The sequence below is a fragment of the Seriola aureovittata genome, chromosome 13, assembly GCF_021018895.1.
Source record: "Seriola aureovittata isolate HTS-2021-v1 ecotype China chromosome 13, ASM2101889v1, whole genome shotgun sequence".
Lineage (NCBI taxonomy): Eukaryota > Metazoa > Chordata > Actinopteri > Carangiformes > Carangidae > Seriola > Seriola aureovittata.
This window is the reverse complement of record NC_079376.1, coordinates 9,943,477-9,969,101: the sequence shown is the minus strand read 5'-3', so window position 1 is coordinate 9,969,101 and position 25,625 is coordinate 9,943,477. Positions and strand designations below refer to the sequence as shown.

At 40.9% G+C, this 25,625-nt stretch overlaps 1 protein-coding gene across 2 annotated transcripts; it reads right to left on the bottom strand.

The window, feature by feature from the left end:
• Positions 1-1,490: 1,490 nt before the first annotated feature.
• On the bottom strand, positions 1,491-23,381 carry ddhd1a (DDHD domain containing 1a). 2 transcript variants are annotated; one of them, XM_056393564.1, is made up of 14 exons: positions 22,110-23,381; positions 20,412-20,588; positions 15,940-16,041; positions 12,564-12,692; positions 11,049-11,196; positions 8,496-8,605; positions 8,109-8,215; positions 7,759-8,021; positions 6,912-6,987; positions 6,486-6,635; positions 6,244-6,308; positions 5,959-6,131; positions 5,110-5,307; positions 1,491-4,967 (listed from the first exon to the last, which is right to left on the bottom strand). In XM_056393564.1, exons 1-14 carry the CDS (start codon positions 22,903-22,905, stop codon positions 4,783-4,785), a joined length of 2,679 nt encoding a protein of 892 aa, XP_056249539.1. In that variant the 5' UTR covers positions 22,906-23,381; the 3' UTR covers positions 1,491-4,782. The 2 variants fall into 2 exon arrangements, with proteins under 2 accessions (XP_056249539.1, XP_056249540.1); XM_056393565.1 differs by lacking the exon at positions 15,940-16,041 and having other exon boundaries at positions 22,110-23,380.
• Between the last annotated feature and the right edge of the window lie 2,244 nt (positions 23,382-25,625).

Below are 25,625 nucleotides of genomic sequence, written 5' to 3'. Positions count from 1 at the left end.
TGAAATCCACATTTTAATTTTCTCCTGCATGTACAAACTATATTTAACTCACACATGGTCAGTCATTATAATGTATCAGAAACTCATAAAATTACAGAAACTCAATAACAGTTTACTTTGATTTACTAATAGACTTCAGACATCCCAGGATAGCCTTGTAAGAAAATAATCTATGCTGACAAATCATCAGTGTCTGTGAGGACCACATGCATGGGGATCACACGAAACTGAAGATGAGATTGTCTGCAAGCTGTTTCTCACATCATCACTGCTTTAGATGAAATATAGCATTTCATGTACATGCATTGCATTCAGTCAAATGAACACACAGATGACAAGTTTGGGGGGGGGGGGGGGGCTGCTGTCTCCTTTCTTTCCATAGCAGCAGCAGCACAATGCACACTCCAGCACACACACACTCTCCAAGTGGTCTGCAGTAAAGACACATGAATCATCAGTGTTTCTGGCTCGGTCCCCCGGTGAACTCGCTCAGCTCCAGTCCTCCAGCTCAGGAATCTGGGCTTTCAGACTACGGTCGGCATCAAAGCGATTTATAACCTCTCTCCCCACAGCTCTGACCCCCTCGTCAGTGTCTGGCAGCAGACCCATTGCCTTTTATAGGCTGTGTTTTAATTGCAGAGTAAACATTTGAGTCAGTCAGATGCGTAGCAGTACAGTCAGATGCAGAGCTGGCTTTGGGCTGCTGCTGATGTGGATGAGGAGGGAGGAGGTGAAGGGGGAGGGAGGGGAGGCAGATAGGTGGAGGGTGTGTGTGTGTGTGTGTGTGGGGGGGGGGGGTTTAAGAGGTCTACACTGTCTGCATGAGTCACCATTGGAAAGCATTTGGCTCATAGTTTGTGCGATATTGGAACCAACTTTTTATGCATCTTATTCCAATTTAATATCATAATTTACCAACCTGAAAACATAATTGATCAAGCCACATAATTACAAATTAGAGCATTAACAACTGTCAAAACAGCTCAATTAGTTGAGGGCAATAAATGGAAACAGGATAAGAGAGAGGGCACTGGGCAACAGATGGTCAATAGGGCTCTTTGTTCCAGTTTTACCAATAGATGACTGACCTCTTCTGGCCAAACACAGAACAGCAGGGCCTAATCCATTATTTATGAGAATCAGCCCTGTGGTAACTGGTCCCATCTGTGAGCCTTGCCTTTGCAGATGTTGCTAAACTGCATTAAAAACCCTAGTAACTCATATGGAAGCCATGACTGCTTGTGGATTACAATGAGGCCTATTTATGATCTGTAAGTCAGCTTTGTTATTCACATGAGGGGGTGCACTGGAAAGAATCTGAGTGTTCAAGAGTTTCAGATGAACAAATAGTTCAATTGTCCTCTAAAATCAGTCTGGAAACAAGCAGTGGGACCATCTTCCTCTGATGATTTTCAACCTCCTCCAACGTGACAATATTCTGTATTTTTCCCCAACTATTATTATGAGAGTAAGAAGAAGAAGTCACTGTATCCAAAAAAGAAATGCTTTAATAAAAGGAAATAAATACAGTGCTTTGGATGGCAGTTAGAATCCATTACAGGCATGGGTTATTGCACAGCTCTAGGGACAGACAAAAAAAAACCCACTTTGCCAGACATCCATTCAAAGTTAGAGCAACAGTGGTATCTGAGACAAATTTAACACATTTCATCCAAAACACGCACAATAAGTTTCAATGCGCATTTCTGTCTGGTTACATATGGCTATAGGCCCTTCTTTATCAACTTCTGAACATTTTAAAGACTGACAACACGCCTGTGACAGCACTTGATCTTTTGACTTAATGATGGCTTCAGACTGGAGTGTTGAATCTACAAAAAAAGGTACAGTAGACATTTCCCTGATGTTTGTGGTGCCTTTAACAAAAATAAATAAATATACTGTCATCTTTCAAAATGCTGTGCATTGAATGCTCATGTAGTCAAAACTACAATGACAAAACTGACAAAATTCGCTTAAATTGTCTCCAGTTTAGTTGCTTTTTTTTAAGCATGCAAAGTGAACACAGTTAAAAAATTTGTGCATGAATCAAGAATTGCTCTCATGGAAAATGTGCAAAGTTCACATACATTTTTGGAAACTCGCAGCCAAATCACAAACACTGGCAGGAACATTGTTGTTATTGTTACGAGGGTCCTTCCACACTCCTACAATACGTATCTACTGTGTCTGAATCCACAGTGTTATTTAAAGATGCAGAGGCAACAATGGAACAGTTTTTGTATTTTGCATTGCATTTCAAAGGTTTCCAAGGTAAATAGCATTCCTGCTGTGCCAGTAACATGTTAAAGTTGCTTCACTCTTGCTGCAATGTAACACATGCAAAAAAAAAAAAAAAGAAATACATAAAATCAACGATGGGCTGGATTCTACATCATTTCTGTGCAATTCATAGCTGATGAATGTGCAAGATCCACCAGGTCAAATGTAGAAACACTTTCGTATCACTCACTTGTCCCTGCTTCCGCACTACTTCCCGATTACCTATCTGGTCATCTGAAAGGCAGCCTGGTTTCAGTCAGTAGGCCTTTGCACATATAACACAGACATTTAATACTAATAAATTGAATTCCAAACAGCCCTTGATTGCGTGTAACAGAAAAGCAGCAGCTTGCACCATAGCATACTAAAATAAGCTCTTTGATAACTATTACAACAAGCAAATTTGACACTGACAGTAATCAAATCTGTCACATGTATCTCCATAAGCATTAATTTGAGGGTGGTTCCATTTCTTCATCCATTGCCATTGCCTTATAAACGATTTCACGAGACATCCATAAACAATCATAAGTGGTTTTCTACTCGGTAAAGACCACAAAGCAGTTTCTTGGATGTGTGTTGGCACTCCCTGCAAGGTCTTCTTGTTCCAACATCCATTAAGTATTAAAATGACACCATTCAGAGTGAGCAAGCTTTCTAATTTCTTCAAAATTACTACTGGGTGTGTTTTTAAAGGACCATGTTAGAACATAAGACAGAAAAACAAAAATGGTATTTGCTGTATCTAGTTGTCCATATTTAAATTTGCAAGTAGTGTCAATTAGGCAGTCACACGGGTTTAGTGACTGTAAAACACATAGGTTTTTAAGACTAAAGAAGCCCATTTTTAACACAAATAAAAACAAGTTGACATATCAATGACTCAAAAGGGGGAAGTGTGAATTAGTCACCAATTCACAAAAAAGGCGAACAAGATACAATTACCTTTTGTGTGCAGTGTATCACAAAAGCCACAAAATAAAAAAGGATCTATTTTCACCTTAGGCCAATTATATGGAATAAAAATTTGCCTTAGCTTCACTAAAGTAGAGAAGCTAATAAGCTAGACACATAACTGCTATTTGGCCACAAGTTTGAATCCCATTTTCCCGAGATGAGATCTAGGTTTGTACCCACAAGAGCCTGAAAATTGCTAAGAAAAATATGTCTTATTTTTTTTTAAGAAAAAATACATCTAGTACCACTGATTTCATCTGGATATCAATATAAAGATATGAGCACAGAAAATTCTCTCCATACCTCATCCTTACTATAGAAGCATGGAAATTAGTTTGAGTGAGTGTGATCATTTTGAGTGAGACCTCTTGTCTAGTAAATGACATCATCAAGAGATTTTTAGACTATGATCTGGATTCATAATCTGCGTGTAACAAAATAGCTATACATGCCCGCAACTTGTTTAAGTATCATGATACAAGCCTCATATGGCTGTAAACCTCTGTACATTTATTTTTACTTGGAAACTAAGGATGTCCTGAAAGGTGTTCAGCTGTAACAGTTGTAATAAAAGACATTTTATTCTTAACACTTGTCACTGTAACTGTTTAGTTACTGAAAACTAAACATGAATGGAAATTCAGTTTTAGTGTGAAGTATATAAAAGTGGCAATTCGCTCGTTTTATTTAGTGCATATCTATTTCAAGAGACAAACTATGGTATATATCATGGAGGGAGAAAAACAAACTAAATATAGCAAGTTTGTTATGTCTTTCTTCATACTTCCAAAACATTGTTAAAGGGATAATGCCCTCAGTTTTTGTTCAGAAAAAAAACTAAACAGAAATATTCTTCATGTGTAACATTGTTTGGCTAATGTTGAAAGGCATTGCATTCGCTTGTTAGCATAAAGGTTTACTACTGTTGTTGACATTTATATTTGTCTCTCCTTCACATCAAAGAAAAAAATCACAGAATCAAAGCCTCTGTGGCCGAGGGTCAGGCAAGTGTGTCTCAAGGCTCCAGACTGAGTCACTGGGATGGAGGCTGGATAGAAACAGTAAAATGAAATGTATTGACACTTTTCCAACAGGCTGCATTTGTTGCTTAAGGTTGAAGACTTGGGGACAAAGTTAGAACTTTCTTCTGCTGGGTGCAACAAATTTCTGTGCTTCAAACTCATTAGACTCATATTCCATGTTTATATGCAACTTGTGGTCATACTGGCAAAGGGTGCACCTCCTTAGGGGTTCCTGGTCCAACACTGTCACCCTTAGGGTGCACAATTGTGTACAAACTACACAACAACACAAAGAAACAAAAATGCACATCTTGGAATGACGTCAGTTTGTCAGTAATGATTTCCAAGTGTTAAAGAAGCTGAATCACGGGGAGATAAATGAAAGAGATTAGTGTGTTCAATCAGTTTGTGTGCATGAAAAATAAATGGATGAAGTCTATTCTTGTGTTTTGTCAAAAAGATGACACACCCTTTCGGGGCCAAGTTATATTCAAGTGTGTGTCGTAATGACTGTGCTTTCTCAATCTGGCTCTGGAGTATCCTCTGCTGGGTCAGAGGGTGTCTTCTGCTTGTATATGAAGGTCAACAAGAAGAGTGCTATATCATGTGAGCACCAGTAGCCTGTGTGTGAGGTAACTGCTGACCAATAGCGACTCTCCACCAGACCTTCTCGCAGCTCAAAGTCGATGCGCCGCTCCAGTTCCACTGTAGGACAGAAACAGGAAATATACATGTGAGCTAATGACTAAGATCCTCCCAAGACATTTTACATGTAAAAATTAAGTTCTAACTTCTGTAAAGAGACTTTTTCTATAATGGTTTAGTGTGTACAGGTAAGTGAACTTACATGTTGTGTCAGTAATGGGTGAGGTGGGCCGTGTCATGGTGGAGAGGCCATATGCTGACTGGCTTTCTGCCCGCTTCTGCTCCTCTTCTTCAGTGTTTGCCCCTCCATCGAGTCCTAAAGACACTGAAGGCTGGCTGTTGGAGCGGGAGAAACGCGAGAAGAGGATGCCTCCGATACCTTTCCCTATGCTTGCCGCTCCTACATTGAGGCAGTGTGGAGAGGACATAGAAAGAAAAAAGACATGCTGGGTGGAATGTGACTGAGAGCAAAACAAAAATATGGTAGTAATAATTTGTCTTTCTGTTTTTATTCTTCTTTCATTTGCTTTATTTCAAAGTATAGGGGAAGCAATGTGTGTGAGCCCATTCTCCATCTCTCCACATGATGGCACTGTTGATATAGTGCTGGAGACAAATTGAGCATTTCACATACTTCAAATATTCTCACAGGGAGAGTGGATTTTACATAAGGACTATCCACAGAGCTCTAATTAATCCCCTATGCCAGTCTTAAAAGAAAACATTTTCACCTTTCTTCTCCATCCCAGACACTTCACTAAAGTAGTCTATTCTCACACAATTGTAAGCAGTTAAATATCTTACAAACTTTACGAACATCTGGTTTTATTTAACAATTCAAACTCTTCTGGACTGGTATGTAATACCTGTAATAATCATATCCACAGCAATCATATACAGAAAACAGTTAAAGAGTCCTTAATACCATTTGGTACTGTATTCTTCACCATGAGGTAGCTTTAAAATCTTTCTAAGACTTTAAACTGTTCCAGTCATGTAAACCATTATAGGCAAGTTTGGAACAGTTTGAAAAGTGATGGTGGTGTCATACCCAGTATGCTGGCCTTGCCCAGACTAGTGATGGATTCTCCATAGTGCCTGCGGGGGAGGACAGGAGAAGTGCTCGGGCTGGGAATGCTCTCAGTGTCAGATGTTGGGTCTTTGACTGGGTTGAGGAAGGTTGGCCGGATCTCATTGTAGGGTGTGGGGTTGGTGGCGCTACACCTGATAAAGAAAACAAAACCCAACCATTCAGAGCTTTCATACTTTAAAAACATTCTTTGTGTGTGCAAGGTATAACATCAAGTGTTATAAGTTGTAAGATGCAAGCTGTTACCAGTGTATCTGAACAGGTGCGATATTGCTGTAATGTTTGAGGATGAGGGGCTCCAGTCTGTAGGCCTGCAGAGAGCAATGAAACTTCAGTATTTACTTAACTATTTTCATATTAGGTTAAAATTATTAGTATTATTATAATTAGTATTAGGAGAGCACAGTGATGAATGAAGTCCAGTGAGAAGAGCAAATTCCTTCTGATAAATTTGTGAGGGTAAACACTAGGGAAAAGGGGGGACTGACCACAGGGTCTGTGGGATGGAAGACATTGAAGAGCCTGCTGCAGATGGAGGTGGGAAGGATGTGGTCCTGGTGGCAGCTGGTACCAGGGCGGATGCCTCTCAGGGCCAAGAACACTGCCAGAGGCGAACCCATGCAGAAAAAGTTCTCCACCTGTCAGACAAAAAGTGAAAATAGTGATAGCTCAGAAATTTTATCTTTTCTATCTAGTTTTGCTATAATAATGGACAAAAGAAAAACAACATACACCACCAAATAATTACATTGCTATGATAAATATTCACATGAGGAAGTGTCATTGATCTGAGTTATTTAGTCTTAATGTAACCTTGTAAGAAAAGCACTGAAATCTCCATCATTTATCATTTTAGAGTGATGTCATATTGTAAAAGTACACTTACAGTAAGTTTACGTAACTGAGCATCTTACCTTAAATTTGAGGGCTGGGGGTGCTGTTGGTTTAGAGGCCTCCAGTGTGAGGAGCTGATTTTCCAGCTCTTGCAACCTGTTAAAAACAAAAAAACACAGTGCCCATAAACTGTAAAAAGAAATTAAAAACTTGATCTAAAAACTGAAATCATAGGTCGACAATGAATTGTAATATTAACCCCTTGTATGCACTACTTTCACCTGCAGTTATCCACACACACACGAACACACACACACACACACACACACACGCACACACGCACGCACACACGCACGCACACACACACACAGTTTTCAACCACTCCAGTGGCTTCTTGTTGCTCTACGGTAATGATGCACACACCAAATAATATTGCACACACAGGGTATTACAGAGGAAGGAAGCATATTAAAGTCTCTTCCCTTCCATTTGATCATGAGGCATCACAATACTCTGCTGTCTGACAAAAGCAAACAGGAAACACAGCTTGCCACCTGACGATCTTACAATGGAGCATGTGAGGAGCACACGCTGTATCATGTGTGCCAGAAAAAACAGACAAATGCTCGGTTTAATGTTGAATTCGCATGAGAGGAAAACGTGAACAGCATGGACTGTTTGCTCTTCTCAAGAGAGCTGAAGGTAAATTAGAAAGCTGAGATGATTAAGCCCAGTTTAAACATCCAGTTAGTTCACTGTGTGGTATTCTGCTACTAAATTAATCTATATTATCAAATTTATATATAAGGCCTCTCTGAGATTTTTGTGGGAAACTATTTCTTAGGCTTTCTCTAAATACCTCTAGCAAATCCTTTAGGACATGCAGGTATAAACACAGTCCCTGAGATCTACACAAGCAAGACCTACCTATTCCTTGTGAGCCGTAGCTGGTCCAAAACATGCCTCTCCTCATAGGACATCCAGCGCAGGTCCAGCTCCTCTTCCACAGCGTGATGCTCCTGCAGGCAGAAGCGCACAGGATCCCACCCTGTCATGATGTCGTAGGTGATGACACAGCCGAGGGAGTGAGACACGACGGAAACTTTCCCTCCCCTCTCCTCAAACTCAGGATTGCGGGAGCAGAAAAGTGTGTACAGTCTGTTTAGCTCCTGTGTTAGGCCCTTGGTGATCTGGAGGGACAGGAAGTGGAGAAGTTTAACGGAAGATTGGTGTGCAACAGTGATGTCTGAGAGTTTCTGAAAGTGCGTGACTCTCACCTCATCCCTGTATAGGGGGCTGTTGTAGTACATGATGTCCATAGCACTGCTGTTGAGGAGATCTCTCAGTCCTCTCACTTTGTCTGGTGTGATTGAGTCTACTGTATCTACAGAAAGATACAACCAATATCACAGTTCAAAATATATTCAAGAAATTTAGTGCTATAGGATAGTACCTATATTGATATTATAGTCAACTTTTCTCAAACTTTTCACTTTTGATTAACTTAGCTAGCGGTATCAACAGTATATTAGTGTATGACAGCAGCTCTGCTTCATTAGCTGCCCTCATTACGACAGGAAAGACACATGAGAACAGCATAACACACTTGAAGCACAAACCAAACACAGTCAGATGCATGCTCACTCTAAAAAAAACATGCTAACCTCCATCCAGTGCGAGTTTGGAGCGCCACTCAACAGGCAGGAACTCCACATGCTCCTCATTGTTCTCCGAGAAGTGTTTCTCCTCCATCTTCCTGACGCCCTCCCTCAGCCTGAACAGCCACATGACAATAAAGATCATAGAGCAGATTATGACAACATTAAATATTTTATGACTTCAGTGTGTATTTGGATATATGTTAGCCTATATGCCAAAAACATTCAGATACAAAATGCAATAAAAGAAAGTGATTTAGAAACAACGTCATCGTCACATTGTTTGGGCAGCAGTGTATTATAATGACAGGTTGTGAGTGGATGACTAACAGCCTCTATGTTTATCCGCCCTTGCTACAGACTGACTAGAGAGTCTGTGTTTGCACTCGTTCCTTCACAGACTTTAATTACTGTCAGGAAGAGAAAAATTATGTCCATTTTACTGCTCACTGATGCAGCAGCTTCCCTCATGCAGCACACACACATACCCAATGGCTGCACTGCTGCTAGTTGTATATGGGGCAGCATTAGCATGCAGGAAACACTAAATACACAAAGAGAGAGAGAGGGTGAGGTAGGGTGTTGACATGGGTAAATGGAGGCTGAGAGAAGCTTTTAGATGAACAGTCTCCAAATGAACCTAATGCAAGTTTTGACAGGACTATCTAGTGTATCTGCAGCGGAACTTAAATGCTCAGAGGTTTGAGCGCTGCATTGCAAAGCTCTCTGTGCTGCACCCACAAGGACTGCCTAGCTTTTAGGTTGGCATTAATTTGGGCAGTGACATTCTAGGTTTAGCTAAAAACATTTTAGAGAGACAGTCCCTGATTTTTATAGAGCGTAATAATACCCCCAAACCCCCACTATATCCTCTATCACTGAAACTTTGAGAGGAACAAAACTGATATTGAAAAAAAAACAAAAAAACAAGGAACTGACTACACATGCCAAGCTGATCTTTCCTCTTGGCAGAGGAAAACGTGTATACTGTAATCCACAAGGAGCTGGGAGTGAGGCTTAAAGTGCTCTGCAGCTGGACTTGGTCTACTTTACCTGCTTAGCTGGCCTAAGCCGTGAGCAGTGGCCAGACGTTGACTTTGTGACACAGAGACACACATGGCACTGGTCCGCACATTCTGTACTACAGCTTACAGTAAGGGCCATGGATAAAGGCCAATACAGCTGTCATTGTAGTTTCCTCGAGCTTTGTGAACTCTACACGAATATCTACTATTGTCGATGTTCCTCATTAAAACATGAAACCTTTGAAAAGACAAAAGCTCAGCAAGCTGATAACAGGATTGGCTAGCAGTATCAAACCACAGCGATTCTCTCACGGAGATCTCTGAAAGTTGAGCCACCACTCAAATAAAATAGAAGTAAATAGGATTTTGTTTGTGCTGCTCAGAGCACAGCTGGAAATACAGGCTTGAGAGATGGATTGATGATGTTGGTGTAACTGGTTAGTTTATTTATCTAAGTTTTAACACAGGGATAGCATGGGCCTGAGCTGACTGGATATAGATTTTTCATCCAGACTTTTACCCAGTATTAGCATGTGTCTACCCTTTATGTTTCCTGCAGAATTTTTGAAATGTTGCAGCTAAGTTTGTTGCATTGCATGCACATTGCACTGTTTCTGTATTTGCTTGTGTTGCAGTGCATTTCCCCTCAACTTTTAGTGTGTAGTGCTTTGTTGGCCAGGCAAGGCACTTCAACAATACAAAGAAAAAGTAAGAGAACAGCAGGACAGGATAAAGAGAGTGAGAACAAAGAGGAAGGGAGGAGATCAAAACACAAAGGCTGCAGGTGCAGTGTTATCAAGAGAAATGCTTGAAATACCTTCAATTGCTGTAACTATGGCTTTAGATTAACAAAGCAGAGGGAAAAACCGAGCAACATCCCCAATTTAGTTAATAGAGTAATATGCTACTTATATTTATTATATTCAGCATTGTGTAAAAATTAATATGCAATGAGTAGTGCATAAGTAATAAATTAATACATGCACTGGTTACATAGTTGGCAAAGTTTCAGGACAAAGAAGTTGTCTGGAATCATAAGAACCTGCCCGACAGGATATCTGAAACCCCTCATTAGTTCATCATGTTCTGTACAAGCTTAGTCACGAGGCCAGGTAACTGACCACACAGAAAATAACACAATCTATAGCTTGTGTTGTGAAAGAGAGAAACAAACTAAAAAGGGGGAAGAAGTCAGCCATTCTCATGAAAGCCACAGGAAAAACAAAATGACAGACAGAGAAGTATGACAGACAGATAGTGTCTGAAAAAGAAGAGAAACAAAACACAGAGCAAACAAACTTCAAAGCAATTCAAGCATCACATCATCCCAGAGAGATTTCTTCTCATCATGTACTTGAATTAACTTAGATTGGGTGTAGATGTATGCAAATAAAAAGGGTAAAAAGGTGGAGGTTGTGCTTTTTTAATCCTGACAGATTCCAATGGAATAAAGGTGAAAATTTTGAGGTCTCACTGACAAAAAGGAAAAACGCAAATCCTCAAATAAATCATCTCATTAAATACTGCAACTCACATTCCAGTGTTTTTAATAATGCGTCCCTGGTCCATCTTTTGTCCAATCCCGTGGACCACAAAGACAACGTGTGTAGTCTGAGGGGGTCTGTCCTCAGGTGAGGCCTCCTCAACATAACCCCGATGGAGCCGTGTACCACTACTGGAGGCTGGAAGAGGAGAGAGGACAGGGCTGGATCATTATTGCAATCAGATGTTTACTTGTCATTCATGTACAGTACATTTACATTTCCTTCAAATTTACATTTTTACAGTATTTTTCTGTCCAGCATTTGCTGAATAAACACATTTCCAATCTGTTCACTAGAGGGCTATAAATATATAAGAGATGGTGTGGTGTTTAAGTAACGTGCTGTTCTGGGTCCAAACAGGACAGCAGGTTAGACACGGAGTCCTGCTGTGACTGTGGCCCTTGTAATGTGCCCAGAGGGCTGAGCGTGTGTCCTTATTTAGAATCTATAGTCTAGTCCAGTCATGTGCTGTGCAGCAAGGTGATACGAGCCAATGGAATTTGCTGCTGTCTGGACAGCACTAAGGAGATTTCCTTTTGCTATGCATTTGTGTCAGGGGAGACTGAGATAACCAGTGTCAGCTCCTCCTCTTATAATCTGAGAGCAGGAGATGAAAATGTACCATGGAGCTGGGAGACTCTTAGACCAGATTAGAGTCACCCATACAGATCAAACATCAGACACTGGGTTAAACTGCAGTTGCCATCTTCTCAGCTACTCTAGCCATTTGACCAAACCTAGCATCTGAAAATAACAGATGGACGCTGTGTGATTTTCTGGGCTAATCCATTTAAGAGACTGATCTGTACCCAGCCATGTTTAAATAACTGTTACAACAAATGGCTGTTAATACTAGCAAATGATTGTGCACAGCACATGCAGTAATATGGATGTCATTTGTGCATTAAATGGACAGAAAATTTGGTAACGGTGTTGACCTAGTGAAAATGAAGCAATTACGTTTTTTGACAAAATGTTTCGTTTCACACAATTTATAACCAGAGTTTTAGCAAAGGTGATACGAACGGTTTTTATTTGAGAGTGTGAAGCCATGCTAGTAGTTCTGTAAGGCCCCATTGTACAGTGGTGCTTTGAGCTAAATGCTAATGTTAACCCGATGCTGATGCTAGAGGGAAAATTAGAGGGTGATTAAAGTCATTAGGATACAATGTCTGGGAACCATGAATGTCTGTACAAAATCTTATGGCGATCAATGCAATAGTAATTGAAATTTTCCTGATCTGGACCAAAGAGGTGGAGCAACCAAACAATCCTGGCATCGCTAGAGTCCTGTTGTTAGCATGGCTAAAAACATGTCATGTAATCATGAAAAAAAAAAAAATACTTACTACAGTTTATTGACTATCGATTTAATTCTAACAGAAAATTTCAACCTACTTCATGTTGACAAAAATGACAAAAAACACACAAATCTGCAGTATGATTAGGAAACTGTTTGTCCACCTTACTGTCTGGAGAGATGATGACAGTGGATAATTACAAACCTTTGGAGAAGCCCAGTTTCTGAGTGACGGTGCGTGCAATTTTGGAAGTGGTGGCATCACTGTAGAGGTAGACCTCATCCACGCTGTGCCAATCCACATGGGTCCGACTCAGCTTCAAACTGTGGATGGCTGTAGGAGGGGGCAGTGAGAGAGGAGTGAGCGAATGAATGGAAGGAGGAAAAAAAAGAGGACGGCATTGGCAGATGATTTGGGAAATTGGGCAAAGAGGAGAAACGGGTGAAGGAAAAAGGTTCACCAATACAACATTTTGTGGTTACAAATTTTAGGGAGAGTACAGAGGGAGAGAGATTGAAGACACCATAAGAATTACACCAAGTTACAATCATCTTAAATGCAGTAGAAAAAAAAGCAAAGGTCTAGGATCAATCTATTCGAACAGCTCAATCAAATGCAGTCTGGAGCATTGATCTGCAGGTGGAAAGAAAAACACATCAAACTATCACACACCATGATTGCATATTTCAGCTCTTGCTTGTCCGTCCTGCTTGTGCATCATCATTCTGTGTTGACTGGAGATATATTTGTGTACTTGTAAAGTAACATGTAAATTCATTTTCACTCCAGGTTAAGTTTTTCTGCAGGTTGTCCAGGTGCAAATGCAGTGACTAGAGCAAGCAAGAGCAGAGGTATGACTAGAGGGGTGGCACCATTTACTACAGAAGATAAGAGCGATAAATGAGACTGGTTGACTTGAGAGCTTTATTTATGTCCCTGCAGCATGTCCTTTCGATGTCCTGTGCAGTCAAGTTCATCTGAATGAGACTAGTGGAACACTCTGGCATTGGCCCAGTGCACAGTCATGACTCTTTGTGCTGTTCTGAACCAATCTGAGGATTAAAACCCTTCAGAATGGGGTACTGCACTCGGAGAAACATTATGTTCCAGACGACTCTTTTGCAAGCTTGAAACAATATTGCCCACAAACATTGAAAATTAATAGGTACAAGTGTAGCAGAAACATGTTTTTACTGTATTACAATGTTGTTTCCAGAACAACACTGACAGCCTGAGAATTTTGTACACACTGTGGGAAAATGACCAGGAAATCCCTTGTGTCATGTGTCAGACCTGTGCATGAGTTTGTTTGTTTTTTCTTTCATCGTTTTGCATTTGGACATTTACAAGAAATTCCTATATACATGTAAATTAATAAAAGAAGCGATACTCCATATGAACAGAGCCCATGTATTTTCTGTGTGACATGGTGGGGTTAAACTAGGCTTCTGTAGCCTGGCAAGCTAATTTCTTCATTGGACAAGCATGACTTGTTGGTAATGCAAGGCCAAGCAATTATTGCACCTTAACTGAGACCTGCTCACTCTGAGTACAACCAGTGTGAAAATGAATGACTGCCTCTAAAAGGAGAAGGACAAACAGGGTCTGGAAGAAGACAAGGAACAGAAGTGTTGGACTAAAGGGCACTAATCAAATTTGGAATAACAAATGGAATAACATTGTTTTCCCTGTTAAAATAATAAAGCTTGTGTTCTTAGAAACCTGTGGTGAGAGATTCGATAGCATACATAGTTTCTTCTCTCACATCATTTATCCCTGTAGATCCTCAATGAAACCACTCAGTAGTAAAGGAAGCATATGCTTAACCTATAATCACACAGTTTAAAGTGGCCTCCTGTTCTCATCTATCTCATGCACTCACAGGTGAAAACACAGAAGAAAAGTAAGCTGCTGTGTGAGATGAGACGTACAACTACTGCACAAGGAAGGCCACTTCAGACTGTTGGGCTTTATTGGTAGCCATGTCCACTGTAAGACAGGAGGTCTCAGCGACCAAGTACAACTTCTCCAGTTAGCTGGCTTTATTAATATCAAATGTTAGTCTGATGCGACTTAAAAGGTAAAATGTAGCCAGTGAGGTAGAGTGATGGTTAGGGGTTTGTACAAGGATACTTCCTGTTTTACAATGAAGAGCAATGCATTGTCAGAGGAAGGGGCAGGAGGAGGGGATCAAAGTGTACGGGAGGAGCTGGCAGTCAACCAAGAAAGGTTAAAGAGTTTACTGAGCTAGTTCTCTAGTGGCCATGGAGAACTACTGACAGACATGTGGTGAGAGAGAGGGTTAACCATTAAGGGATGAGAGGCAAAGAATGTGATTAAGAGTGGGAAGGGGCTGAGCAAGATGTTGAAGTAGAAGAGAAACAGGGAAAATGTGGGTGAGAGAGTTTGGGATGCACAGAGCAGAGAAAGGAGGGGTGAAAGAGATGAAAATGTAGGTCTCCTCAAATCAATCACGAATACGAGGTGCTATGACATTAGTCTGGGGCTGTGACAATTGTTTTCTAAGGAAAGATAGCAGTTACAACTTTTTCTTGGCTATGGCGTTCGATGACATGTCAATGTATAAGCTACATTCCCTTCATAGGGTTTTCCCACCTCTTGTAGGGAAGGACAAGACAGAATACTAGTGCAATGTTAATGTAATGTTAGTATAATGTGTACTAGTTACAATACTGTAATACTCTCAATACAGGTGGTGTGTTATACAGGGAAATACAGGTCTCTGTTGAGGTCTACTTTGGACACTAGGCTTTAGGTCAATGGCTGCTTGGACTTACTATGAGATAAGGACACAGACCCCAAGACCTCGCTGTTCAGCATTTTTGATGAGGGTCAATGCACCCAGAACTAGGGCGGTGATGGACCTCTAAGAGGCCGACTCTACACAACGTGTTTGGGGGCCATAGTAAATAACTACAATGGCTCCTCTGTTCAGTTCATCACTTGTGCTTGGCTCTCAACAGAGTGCTTTGTTCATTGCCCTTAGCGCGGGAGCTAGTGATGGTGGTTCATTAATGACGGTCATACTGCCAGAAGGGATAAGAGAGAGAAAGGAATGAGGGAGAAAGTGAGAGACAGGGTTGGAGAGATAAACAGGGGTAAAGAGGGGTGGCTTTTTTGAGGACCAGCTTATTCATTCCAGATCCACTGGTTTGAAGGGTCTTGCCCTTGTAGTTGACTGAACCGTATTGTCTAATCACTATCCCAGCAAGGAGATGAGAGACAGGTTTCCTCAAAAAGCAGCAACAGCTATAGCAGTAGAACCAAATCCAGAGTCACAGCACAAAGGGAGACATTCTAGCAACTAGGCCCAGTTAAGGCTGCAATAAAGAACTGGGAGAGCAGCCTTAATCCATTTTAACACATCCATTTCTAACTGAGCCTAGCTCTAGCTCTAAGTATTAGATCTCAAAGGTCTGAACCACAAACAAAAGGAAACTCTAGCTCCACAGAGACCTAGGTTCTACAAGGAGAGAGGGTACAAGCTAGCGAATCTAATACAGCAGTAAAATCAAAAACAAAACAAAACAAAGAACAGAAACTTGGTATTTCACAGTACCTTGGCAGCGTTTGCGCTTGTGACCTGTAGTTTTAGCACTCGTCTGATATCCACTCCATTTGAACAGAAAAGGGAGGTAGAAAGGGGGCAGGTGGGAGAGAACTAACAACCAACAGAAAGTGAGTAATGGCCATTACCCTGGCGTCAATCACACATGCTACCACTGTCATCCCTCTTGAACAGGCCAATCTATCAAGTAGCGCTGCTATCAGGTTAACACTTCAAGGCCCTGGACATAGAACCTGTAGTGGTTACTGATAGGGCCTGGTGGCTGCAGGTAGATATCATGAAATAATGGAACAATGCCTAAGTAATAGGCTGGGGTATGAGTCAGCCTACAGCCCAAAATACAGCGCTTCTTGACATACGCCCAAGATGACTGAGGTAGACTCTGAATTACACTTAACTACAGAAACCTACTGTCTTCACTGTGAAAACGAAACATGTCATAAAATTAACAATGATTTCTTTAACTTCTTTTAACTTTTGTGTGAGTGCAATACACTGTAAAGCTTCTGAAAAAGACAGCATCACTGGAACACATTTTGTTTGTTCCACACTTAAAACATTAGAGGTGGAAGAAATAACCTTTAGGGGACAACAACAAATTTCCACAGAATAAATTATGAACAGAGTATAAGAAAATAGAACTGTATTGTAAATCAAGGGGCACAAAATTATCCAGCATTTCAAGACATTTTGTGAAAAAAGTGAGACACAAATAAGAGCACACTTTCTAGACAGCATCTAGAGGCATTTGTTTCCATTTGGGTTAATGAATACTTTATACTTTGCATTAAAATTGTTTCAGGGAACTGATTCTGAGTCCCGCTCAGAGCAAGAAACAAAAAAACAAAAAAGAAATCTGCATGTCAAGTATTGTTTTGTTGTTATTTCTCATAAACATAAAAAACACAAGTCCTGTTCCTGTAATTTCCTGTATTTTTATAGATATATGGTTTGGTAACTACCAAATCCTGAAAAAAAATGATAAAAACACTCACACACAAATGTTTACACTGATGAAACTAAATCATCACTGACGAAGCTAAGTAAAGTTAATAAACAATTGCTGCATCTAGATAATTAGTAAAATTAATGTGTTTGTATGTACATTTTAAACACTTACATACAACTTGAACCAAGCTGCAGCTCAATCAAACTGAGTTATATATACATTAAATCACTGAATTAGTCAAATGGCTGGCTCGATCAGCATCTGTTAATCAAATCTGTTAAGCTAAGTCCATGGGTCTCAGATCTGACTACATCATTCATTCTGAGAATCAGACTTGCAAATGTCAGCAGTGTCTCCCTCAGCAGAGGTGAAAGGCTGAGGCAGATGAGAGGAGACCTGCTGAGTGCACAGGATGTTTATTTGCTGTAAAAGCTATCAGTGAAATCCATTTGGGCATTACAGCACTGATGGATCCATAAACAAGTGTTCCCTAATGAGTGAGAAATTCACTATGCACAGAATCCTCATCATAAGGAACAGATAACCTTTGCTGGTGTGGTAGAAAGTAATGTGCTACATGACACACATAACTTCATCTGAAGGCAAAACTGGACAACCAACAATCATTTCCAGATCAGTCAAGACAAAGCTATCTATTGTTGTTACAATGAGCAATAGACTTGGACAATCCCACAGACTTTTTGTCTCTTGCCGCCTGATGATTTCAAAACATATTTGATATCTTGAGCACAAAAATCACCAAATCTAACTGATCTGTGCCAGATGTGAGCCCCTCTACCACACAAGACATTTCTGGTTCTTTAAAACATGTGCCATCAGTCATTAGTCGTGCAGTGTGTTCCCAGTCTCATGTGCTGGTTCAATAAATATCTAGCTGAATACATAGCGCACACAAACAAACTTGAGCCTTGCCTACCTCTAAAATACCAAAAGTGTTATGCTGACAGATGACACTGTGCTCAGCCCACTGCGTGCTGGCTTTATTTTTCCTTGACGTCTGAGAAGCCAAACAGACTGGGGCACACCCTATAGTTTCCACCATAGGCATACTCTTCAATACTCCACATACACGTGAATAGGAAAAGCTAGAAGTGAGCGAACAGGATCTTCTCCTGATTAAATATTTTTTTCTGATTCCTTTTTTTTTTCCTATTTGATATACAGCTCTCTGAAAAATTACAAATAACATTTTCCTCAGATGGCACCATTATTCTAAGAAAAAACATCCCACTGATCAAAGTTGGAAATGATTTAAACGAAACATTAAAATACAATTAATAAAATCCATCAACTGTAACGTCCCTGTGGCCATTTTTGGCTTCAGTAACTGAAATAAGATCCATGGCTTTCTCTCTGATGCCACAAAGTCAGCATTTGTGACCACTGTTAATGTTCCTACGGCAACAGTCAGTTCTTCAAAGGATATGCAGAAAAGTACATTTGTACCATGAGAGAACAGGACATTTGTACACTTTCTGTACCGAGGAGTAGTCCTGCCCACATTCTCATGTTATGCCTGCATTGCACGCTGGTATGCTGATCATACTGTATGTCTTCTGCTTCACTAACCTTTAGTCTCAGCTAGCTACTGAGGCACAAGGAGAAGGGTAGAGAAAAGAGAGATGAGAGACGGAGAGAGTAAGAGATAGCAGGGAAAATGTATGTACTGCAGTAATGTCAGAGCCTGGCTCACTTGCTTTATGATCCATTTATCTATCGTAATGCGGTTCAAGGTAGCCTTCTTATGGCTGCAAGTGCTTCAGATTTAATAATTCAGAAGGAAAATACTCTATTGTAACGGCTCCCTTTAACAGCAGCCCAGACAAGGTGAATTCACAGGATCTATCAGTCTCGTTATTTTAACTCTCTAGGAGAAAAACATAGGAGTGAAAAGCAAAGGCAGCAGGACGGTTCTAAAAACATGCTCAATGTTCTCACTTCTAGCTGTTAAATGGCAAAGTTGTGTCAAAATAAGACATTAGAGTTTTAATACTAAAAATTATGTAAGGTAAGAACCCATTTTTAACTGTATAATATTGTGATAGAACTAAACTTTGCAGATTATCTGACTCTGTGACTGTTTACATGCCTGTGTGCATATACAGATATTTTAGTGTCCATCTGTACATGTACACTACTGCTTGTGGAACAGGGGTGACCTTCCAGTTTGTTCCTAAACATGTCTATGATGCAATTTGAGGGACGATGTAATAGCAGGGACTATATGACCCAAAGGGTGACGATGCAAGTGACTTTCCTCTGCTCTGTTGATAGTCTTATCTACAGGCCTTAATTTATTCTGAGGAAGGGGAAGTGACAGTGTCCTGACATGTCCGCAATGGTGCAGTGTACTAAATACATGGGGCAAACAAAAAAAAGAGAACAAGCTAGATAGATTTGCAATATAAATCAATAACCTGTTCAAGGTCTGACTGAGGCTTTGTTTGATTCAGAACAATTTAACAATAAACAAAACACATTACAGGAACTAAAGCTAATTGGAAGTTCAGTACATATTATTGTTAAGCTGCCATACACTGATTTAGTATTTATGTTTCAAATTACTTTGGTGTTATTTTGATGCCTGTTTCTGTTTCGCTCAGTTATATTTGTAATGCAGACTAAATATTTTCTCACCCTCTTTAACAGTTGCTGCATCTTTTTCTCTGCTTCTCTCTATTTATCTGCCACATTCACACACCCACACATTCATCACCAGAGAAGGTCCTGTAGATCTGGCTGCCTTGAGAAGACTGCTGAATCAAAGGACCTCTTTCTTATTGCGTTCCACAGCTAAAGCCTGCTACATTTCGCCTGAGCCAGCCCTGCGACAGGGACGTGCCAGCATGCAGAATGCCAGAATGAGCTGCACCTGCTTTACATTGGGAGGATGACACGACAAAATCTACACACACACACGCACACACAAATACGCACACACACATATGCACGCAGGCACACACGCACGCACACGTGAATGGAGGCACCTGCTCCATTCATTTCTCTTGACTGCACATCGGTACCACAGCAGGCAGGGGTGTCACATAATTCACCATTTATGACTCACAATCCTTTTCTTCTGGCTTTATTGTGAAGATGATGCCTTTACTTTTTAATGGAGTTTATAACTAATCACACCTAAGGGAGCATTTCCTCACTGCCCTAACACAGCACACTGTACGTGTTATTTTACAAGATACGGCCTGCCTGGAATAAAAATACTTCACATTCAGTGAATCCACCAGTAAAGAAGAGAACAATTTTTATGTCACTGGTTTGCTATATGGTGTTTTGGGCCTTTTGTTTCAACCCCAAACCACACTATCATTTATTCAATCCTTAGTTACCAGAATGGATGTTTCTGTCCTGTGTTGTTTAAAATATGTGATATAGTTTGTGGCTTTCTAGAGTAAGAACATTCTGCCGCAATAAAATTATAAAAAATAAATATATTATCCTTATACTTCTACCCATGCCCTTCCCATTCTCTCACCATCTTTGCTATCGACGGTCCTGACGACCAAATCTGTCTCAAATGTGTCCTGCATCTGTTGCCCACGGAAATGGTTCAGGTGTTCATGCTCGATTAGGTCACTCTCCTCTTCTTCTAAAGGGAGCCAGGTACCGTCAATAAACCACTGGCCTCTCATCACTGAAATATGGTCTTGCTCTGCAAGAAAAAGTAAAAAGAAAACAGATTTAGTCTCAGCTACAAAACAATAAATTCCTTGTAAGGACAGACATTTGGGACCTAGTCCTATGAATCCAGGAACCTAAGGGGCCCTGATGTGTTTTGGTTGAAATTAAATCTTCCAAAGTAAGTGTTACCACAGTCCCTTTCTAGGAACTGATTCCTATTCAGTATGCGTTTTGGATGACGTAAACTGATTTCCATTTACCTCAACAAGTCTGGTAATTCCAGAAGGGCCAAGTCTCAGCAGCTTATGAATCGAGGCCGGTTTTGATTACAGTCTTGAGTGACATTATTAACTCATTCTCCTGGAGTGAATATGAGTGTAAAAGCAGAACTGAATGTAGGCAAATTTTGGAAAAACAGAGAGTGACACTGCCCATCAACATACTCTCATTTATAGACAGAGAGGCCAACCACAACGCTAAGGCTAAGAGAGACACACAAGAAAAACACACTGATAGAGGCTCACAGTAGATTCTAGTCACTCATTTGTGAAGGTGGTTCATATCTGGTCTGAGGAGATAAGTCAACAACATGTGACGTTTCAAATTCCCACAAAATGAAAAGTGAACTATTCACCTTGTTTGCTATATTTACATGTTAGAACATAAAGCCATTACCAAAACCATCACATTTTGTATTCTTGTATAAGAATATCTGAACATTTTACATTATATCAACAACACTTCCAACCACATGAACTGGTCTCTCTATCCATAACTTATATATTAATTCTTAAATATTCTCCTTGTGTATTTGTTTCCATCTCAAATGCAGGGCCTTAAATGCTAACATGACACTGTATTAGCAGTGTTACAGACCAAACTTAAACAGCGCAGCGAGGGCCTGAACTGACTATAAAGGACTTACATCCACAGCATGAACGTTCAGGAAAATAACTGCTTCTCTAAATGTCACTTGGCATTAACCTTCAAAAGAACCAGCTACCCACAAACCCTTTCATCAAGGTCAGGTTTTCTGAGGCTCTATAGTGACTGCTTTCATTTGTTCCCTGCCTTTTCCTGGAAATATCCATGAATTAGTTAGTACAGATCAGCTGAACCCAATAGACTGACTTCCTGTGTTGTTTAGATGTTCCCAAAAGACTGGGCTAAGTAATTACTTAGCCCGTAAAAATACTGAAAAACTATGCAATTAACTAAACTGAATGAATAATCATCTACTAGTTTGTATATTTTATGGGAAATCTTTTATGGGAGCAGGGATGGATGATGCTTGCACTGAGTCTCTGAGTGAGCACCAGACTTCTGAGTGGCTGTGGGTCATTAATCTGTATGCTGTCAGCCATTATACTGCAGAATATATGGTATATTAATGAGGTATATGTGCACAAGGGGAATTAATGCCTATGGACATGCACTCAGTTAGTGATGCTGCTGACACCTGCCACGAGCAGCTATATAACTTGTGACTGATGCAGAGCTAAAAATATGGTTTTAAAGACTTTGATCAGGGATATTCTTTTATGATACTCACGCTTCCAGTAAACAGGATAGCATTCTCTCTCTTTGATATCCACCTCATAGAGTCCTCCCCGGACACACACAGGCTCAACATTGATTTCAATGCTGTCAGGGTCCCTCTCTTCCGAGGACACAGTGGATGTGTCCAGGGACCCCCGGCCTCCGTGCACACTGCTGGTCCTCGTCTCCACCGGCACTGCACCGTTCAGCCCTTTGCTTTCCACACGGTTATTACTGCACTCTTCCTCCCCGACGCTGACCCGGGGGCCTGCTGCACCAGGGTTCAGCTCGCAGTATTTCCGAAACATAAGCTCGATATTAAGCGAGTCATGCCCGACAAAGGGCTTCCAAGTTTTCTTGTCCTCTTTGTAAAACCACCGCACCTCCTCAGGTCCGAGCTCTGTGACCACCTCGTTGAAGCGGTGTCTGGAGCTGTTGGACCGCGACCTCTTTCTCCTCTCGAACAACGGACCAACGTTGTTCCCGTCGTTGTCGCTGTACTCCAGAGAGCTGCTGTCGAGGTAGGCTCCAGGGGAACTCAGGTTCAACAACAACCCGGTCTGGGTGCTGTGGTGTTTGGCGTGTAGAAGCGGCAGGTGTCCGTCCAGTCCAGACTGGACCGAGGACATCCCTGCCTGCATCGCGCCGTCCATGGGACTCATCTCGTGACAGCACGAAAACACATCGCTTCCCAGATCCCACTCCTTGTTGTTGTTGGTAGTGTTAACGCTGACCGGTGAACCTTTACTGTCGGGGCTCAAAGAAGAGCTCAACGTGGAGGTTTTGGTTGTAATGTTGAAACTGCTCATAACTATCCGAGCAACCCAACCTCACAGTTACCTCCTCGTCTGTCACTTCACCTTGTCCAAGCTCTCACTACTTTGTAAGCTACCACAACATTTCACATTAGACAGTGCTAAAATGAAAATCTCAACAAAATTAAAGATCTCCAGACAAGCTCGCACCGCATTTCCTTGAGTGTACCGCTATCAGCTTGTTAGCTTGCTAGCCGGCTAAGCTAATGGAGCTGGTTGGAGAACTAGCGTACTACTAGCAAAGTCTGTAACGTTAAAACCAGAAAATCCGTCTAACCTTCTTTCTCCTCTAAAAACCTGTGTCAAACCCCCCACTTTCCTTTCACCGTGGCGCTTTCGTCCAGTCTGGTAGGTGTAACACTGTAGTCACCATACTTTGAGTGTTCCGGGTTTCGGTGGAATTTCAGATTCATTCGTTGTCCAAACAAACCTTGCATGGAAACAACGCTGTAGTATGCGTGTGTGTGGCTTGACAGCTGACGCACAGATCACAGGATTCCTTCGTGAACGCGCACGTAGAAATTACGCGAGCATGACGACAGTCTCCCACTCGTAAAACGCATTCATCTTTTTTTCCACTAGATGGAGACAAACACCTATCAATTGTTATAGGCCTTACTTTAATTATTTACAACGTGCAACGACTTGATCTGCCACTAGAAGGCAGCAAAGACCTGCTCATTGTAAAGCTGATGTCCCAACTGGTCCGCTGCTTTAGAGCATTTAGGTTTACTTAAAAACTTTATTACAGACTACTGCAAAGTTTTTAGTCACAAGGGTGGACAGATTAACAGGAACACTCCAATACAACATCACTGCAAACTTTGCTACAGCCACAAATCCTTAAATAGTGAAAAACAAACAGCTTTATGATTCAGTCTCCATATAAATTATTTCATATAGACAATTTTCCGTAAGAATATACTTTATATATTACGATAGAAGAATGAGATATAATCTTGATAGAATGAAAATCAAAATGAAGCAAGTAGCCACAAAGTGCCTCTTTGTTTAAGTTCAGCCCACGAGTCACTGGTGTCAATGAACTCCAAAATCTATTTGTAATGTATCTGTTCTAGTGCTAACCAGTGTGTTTACATCTTTGTGTGTGAGTTCATGAGTACAGTGTGAGTTTGTGTCTGTATCCCTGTGCATATGCGTGCATGTATGCATGTGCCCATTTGTTTGTTTATGCAAGTGCATGTGTTTGCATAACGTGTGTTTTGTGCAGTGCTATTTGCGTGTGTACTGCTGGTCCAGGTGATCCTGGGGGCCGTGGTGTGGTCTGTGGGGAGAGAAAGAGAGGGATAGGAGAGAGGCCCAGGCAGCTGTATTTGGAATAAACAGACATTACCCTGCTGTGTTCTAATTTACTGCAGAGTGGGAATTAAACTTTAAACTCGTCCCGCCCCTCTGCAGCCCAATACTGCATGCTTCTGGCCATCAACAACCACTTGCACAATGTGTGTTATTAAAGTGTTACTCCACTAAGAATCTAACTTTTTAGTATCGAATCACACCCCCTTTAAGCTTGAAAGGTACCTGTAAAAAATGTTGTCTTTTACAGTGACAAACCTTCCAGGGAAGCTTTGAATTTTTTTAGGGCAATAATACAACGCTTGGAGAGGTGGATTACTCGGCACAAGTGGTTTAAGATGCTTCTGTGAATGTTTGATAGTTTGTACCCACTCTAAAAACTTGTCACCTTTGGAAACAATTGTAATGCACTGAATGAAGCTGTACATTGCTGCTGTTCACTGTCAACAATGACACTTTTTACAGGGACTTTTCTAGCCCATTTGGGGCGAGTGTTTGATACTCAGAAGATAAACAAAAATCAGGATAATTTGAGTTATCCTAACAGCTATTCACAATCCATAGCCCACACAAGATTATAAATGCATTTCATAGTTTTGATAGTCGAACAAAAATAGTCTCAGGCCAAAGTCCAGGAATTTTCAAGATGTTTAACTTAATTCTTTTCCCATTATTCTTGATTAGTTTAAGGTTTCTTTATGGAATATGAATATTCTGTGATCGCATTCAGCTCAACATGAATGTTCCAATATTATTATTTTCCAGATGATAGTCATTAAAAAATTCTTTAACATTGTGTAATTATGAGTGCAAGACTAATTCACATTGCAGCAATATCTAATGTGTATGACCAGAATAATTACTGGGTTAAACATGCAATGAGATCTTGCCAAGAGCACTTTCTCATTGCAGGTTTACACTAGAGGATGACATGTGGCTTTCATATACGAATTAGTCAAATTCCTCATTTCTGGCAGTCAAACTCAAACAGGTTGGCCTTTTCTCTCTGTCTCTCTCTGCCCTGATGTTTTGCAACCACCAGGCCCACCACCTGGATGAGTGGATGACAAACAAACTGCAAATTTTCCTTCCAGTAACTGACCAAATAGATATTTATAACCAGCTGGTCACCTCCCCCACCCACTGGGCCCCCCTCTCCTCAGCCACGGCTGTGAGAGCTCCCTTTAAAGACCAGTTGTGTCACTTCTGGCTTTGTTCTTAAACAAAGAGAACTGCCCCTCATCTGCCCGTAATTGGGCCGACTCTTGGAATGTGCTTGATGTCTCCGCGCGGGCCATTGCTGCTCCAACAGACAGGCAAGGGGTTGCTGGGACATGGGAGATGAATGAGTGGAAATCAATGCACCCTTCCTTACTCTTGTCTTTACTCTTTTCTTT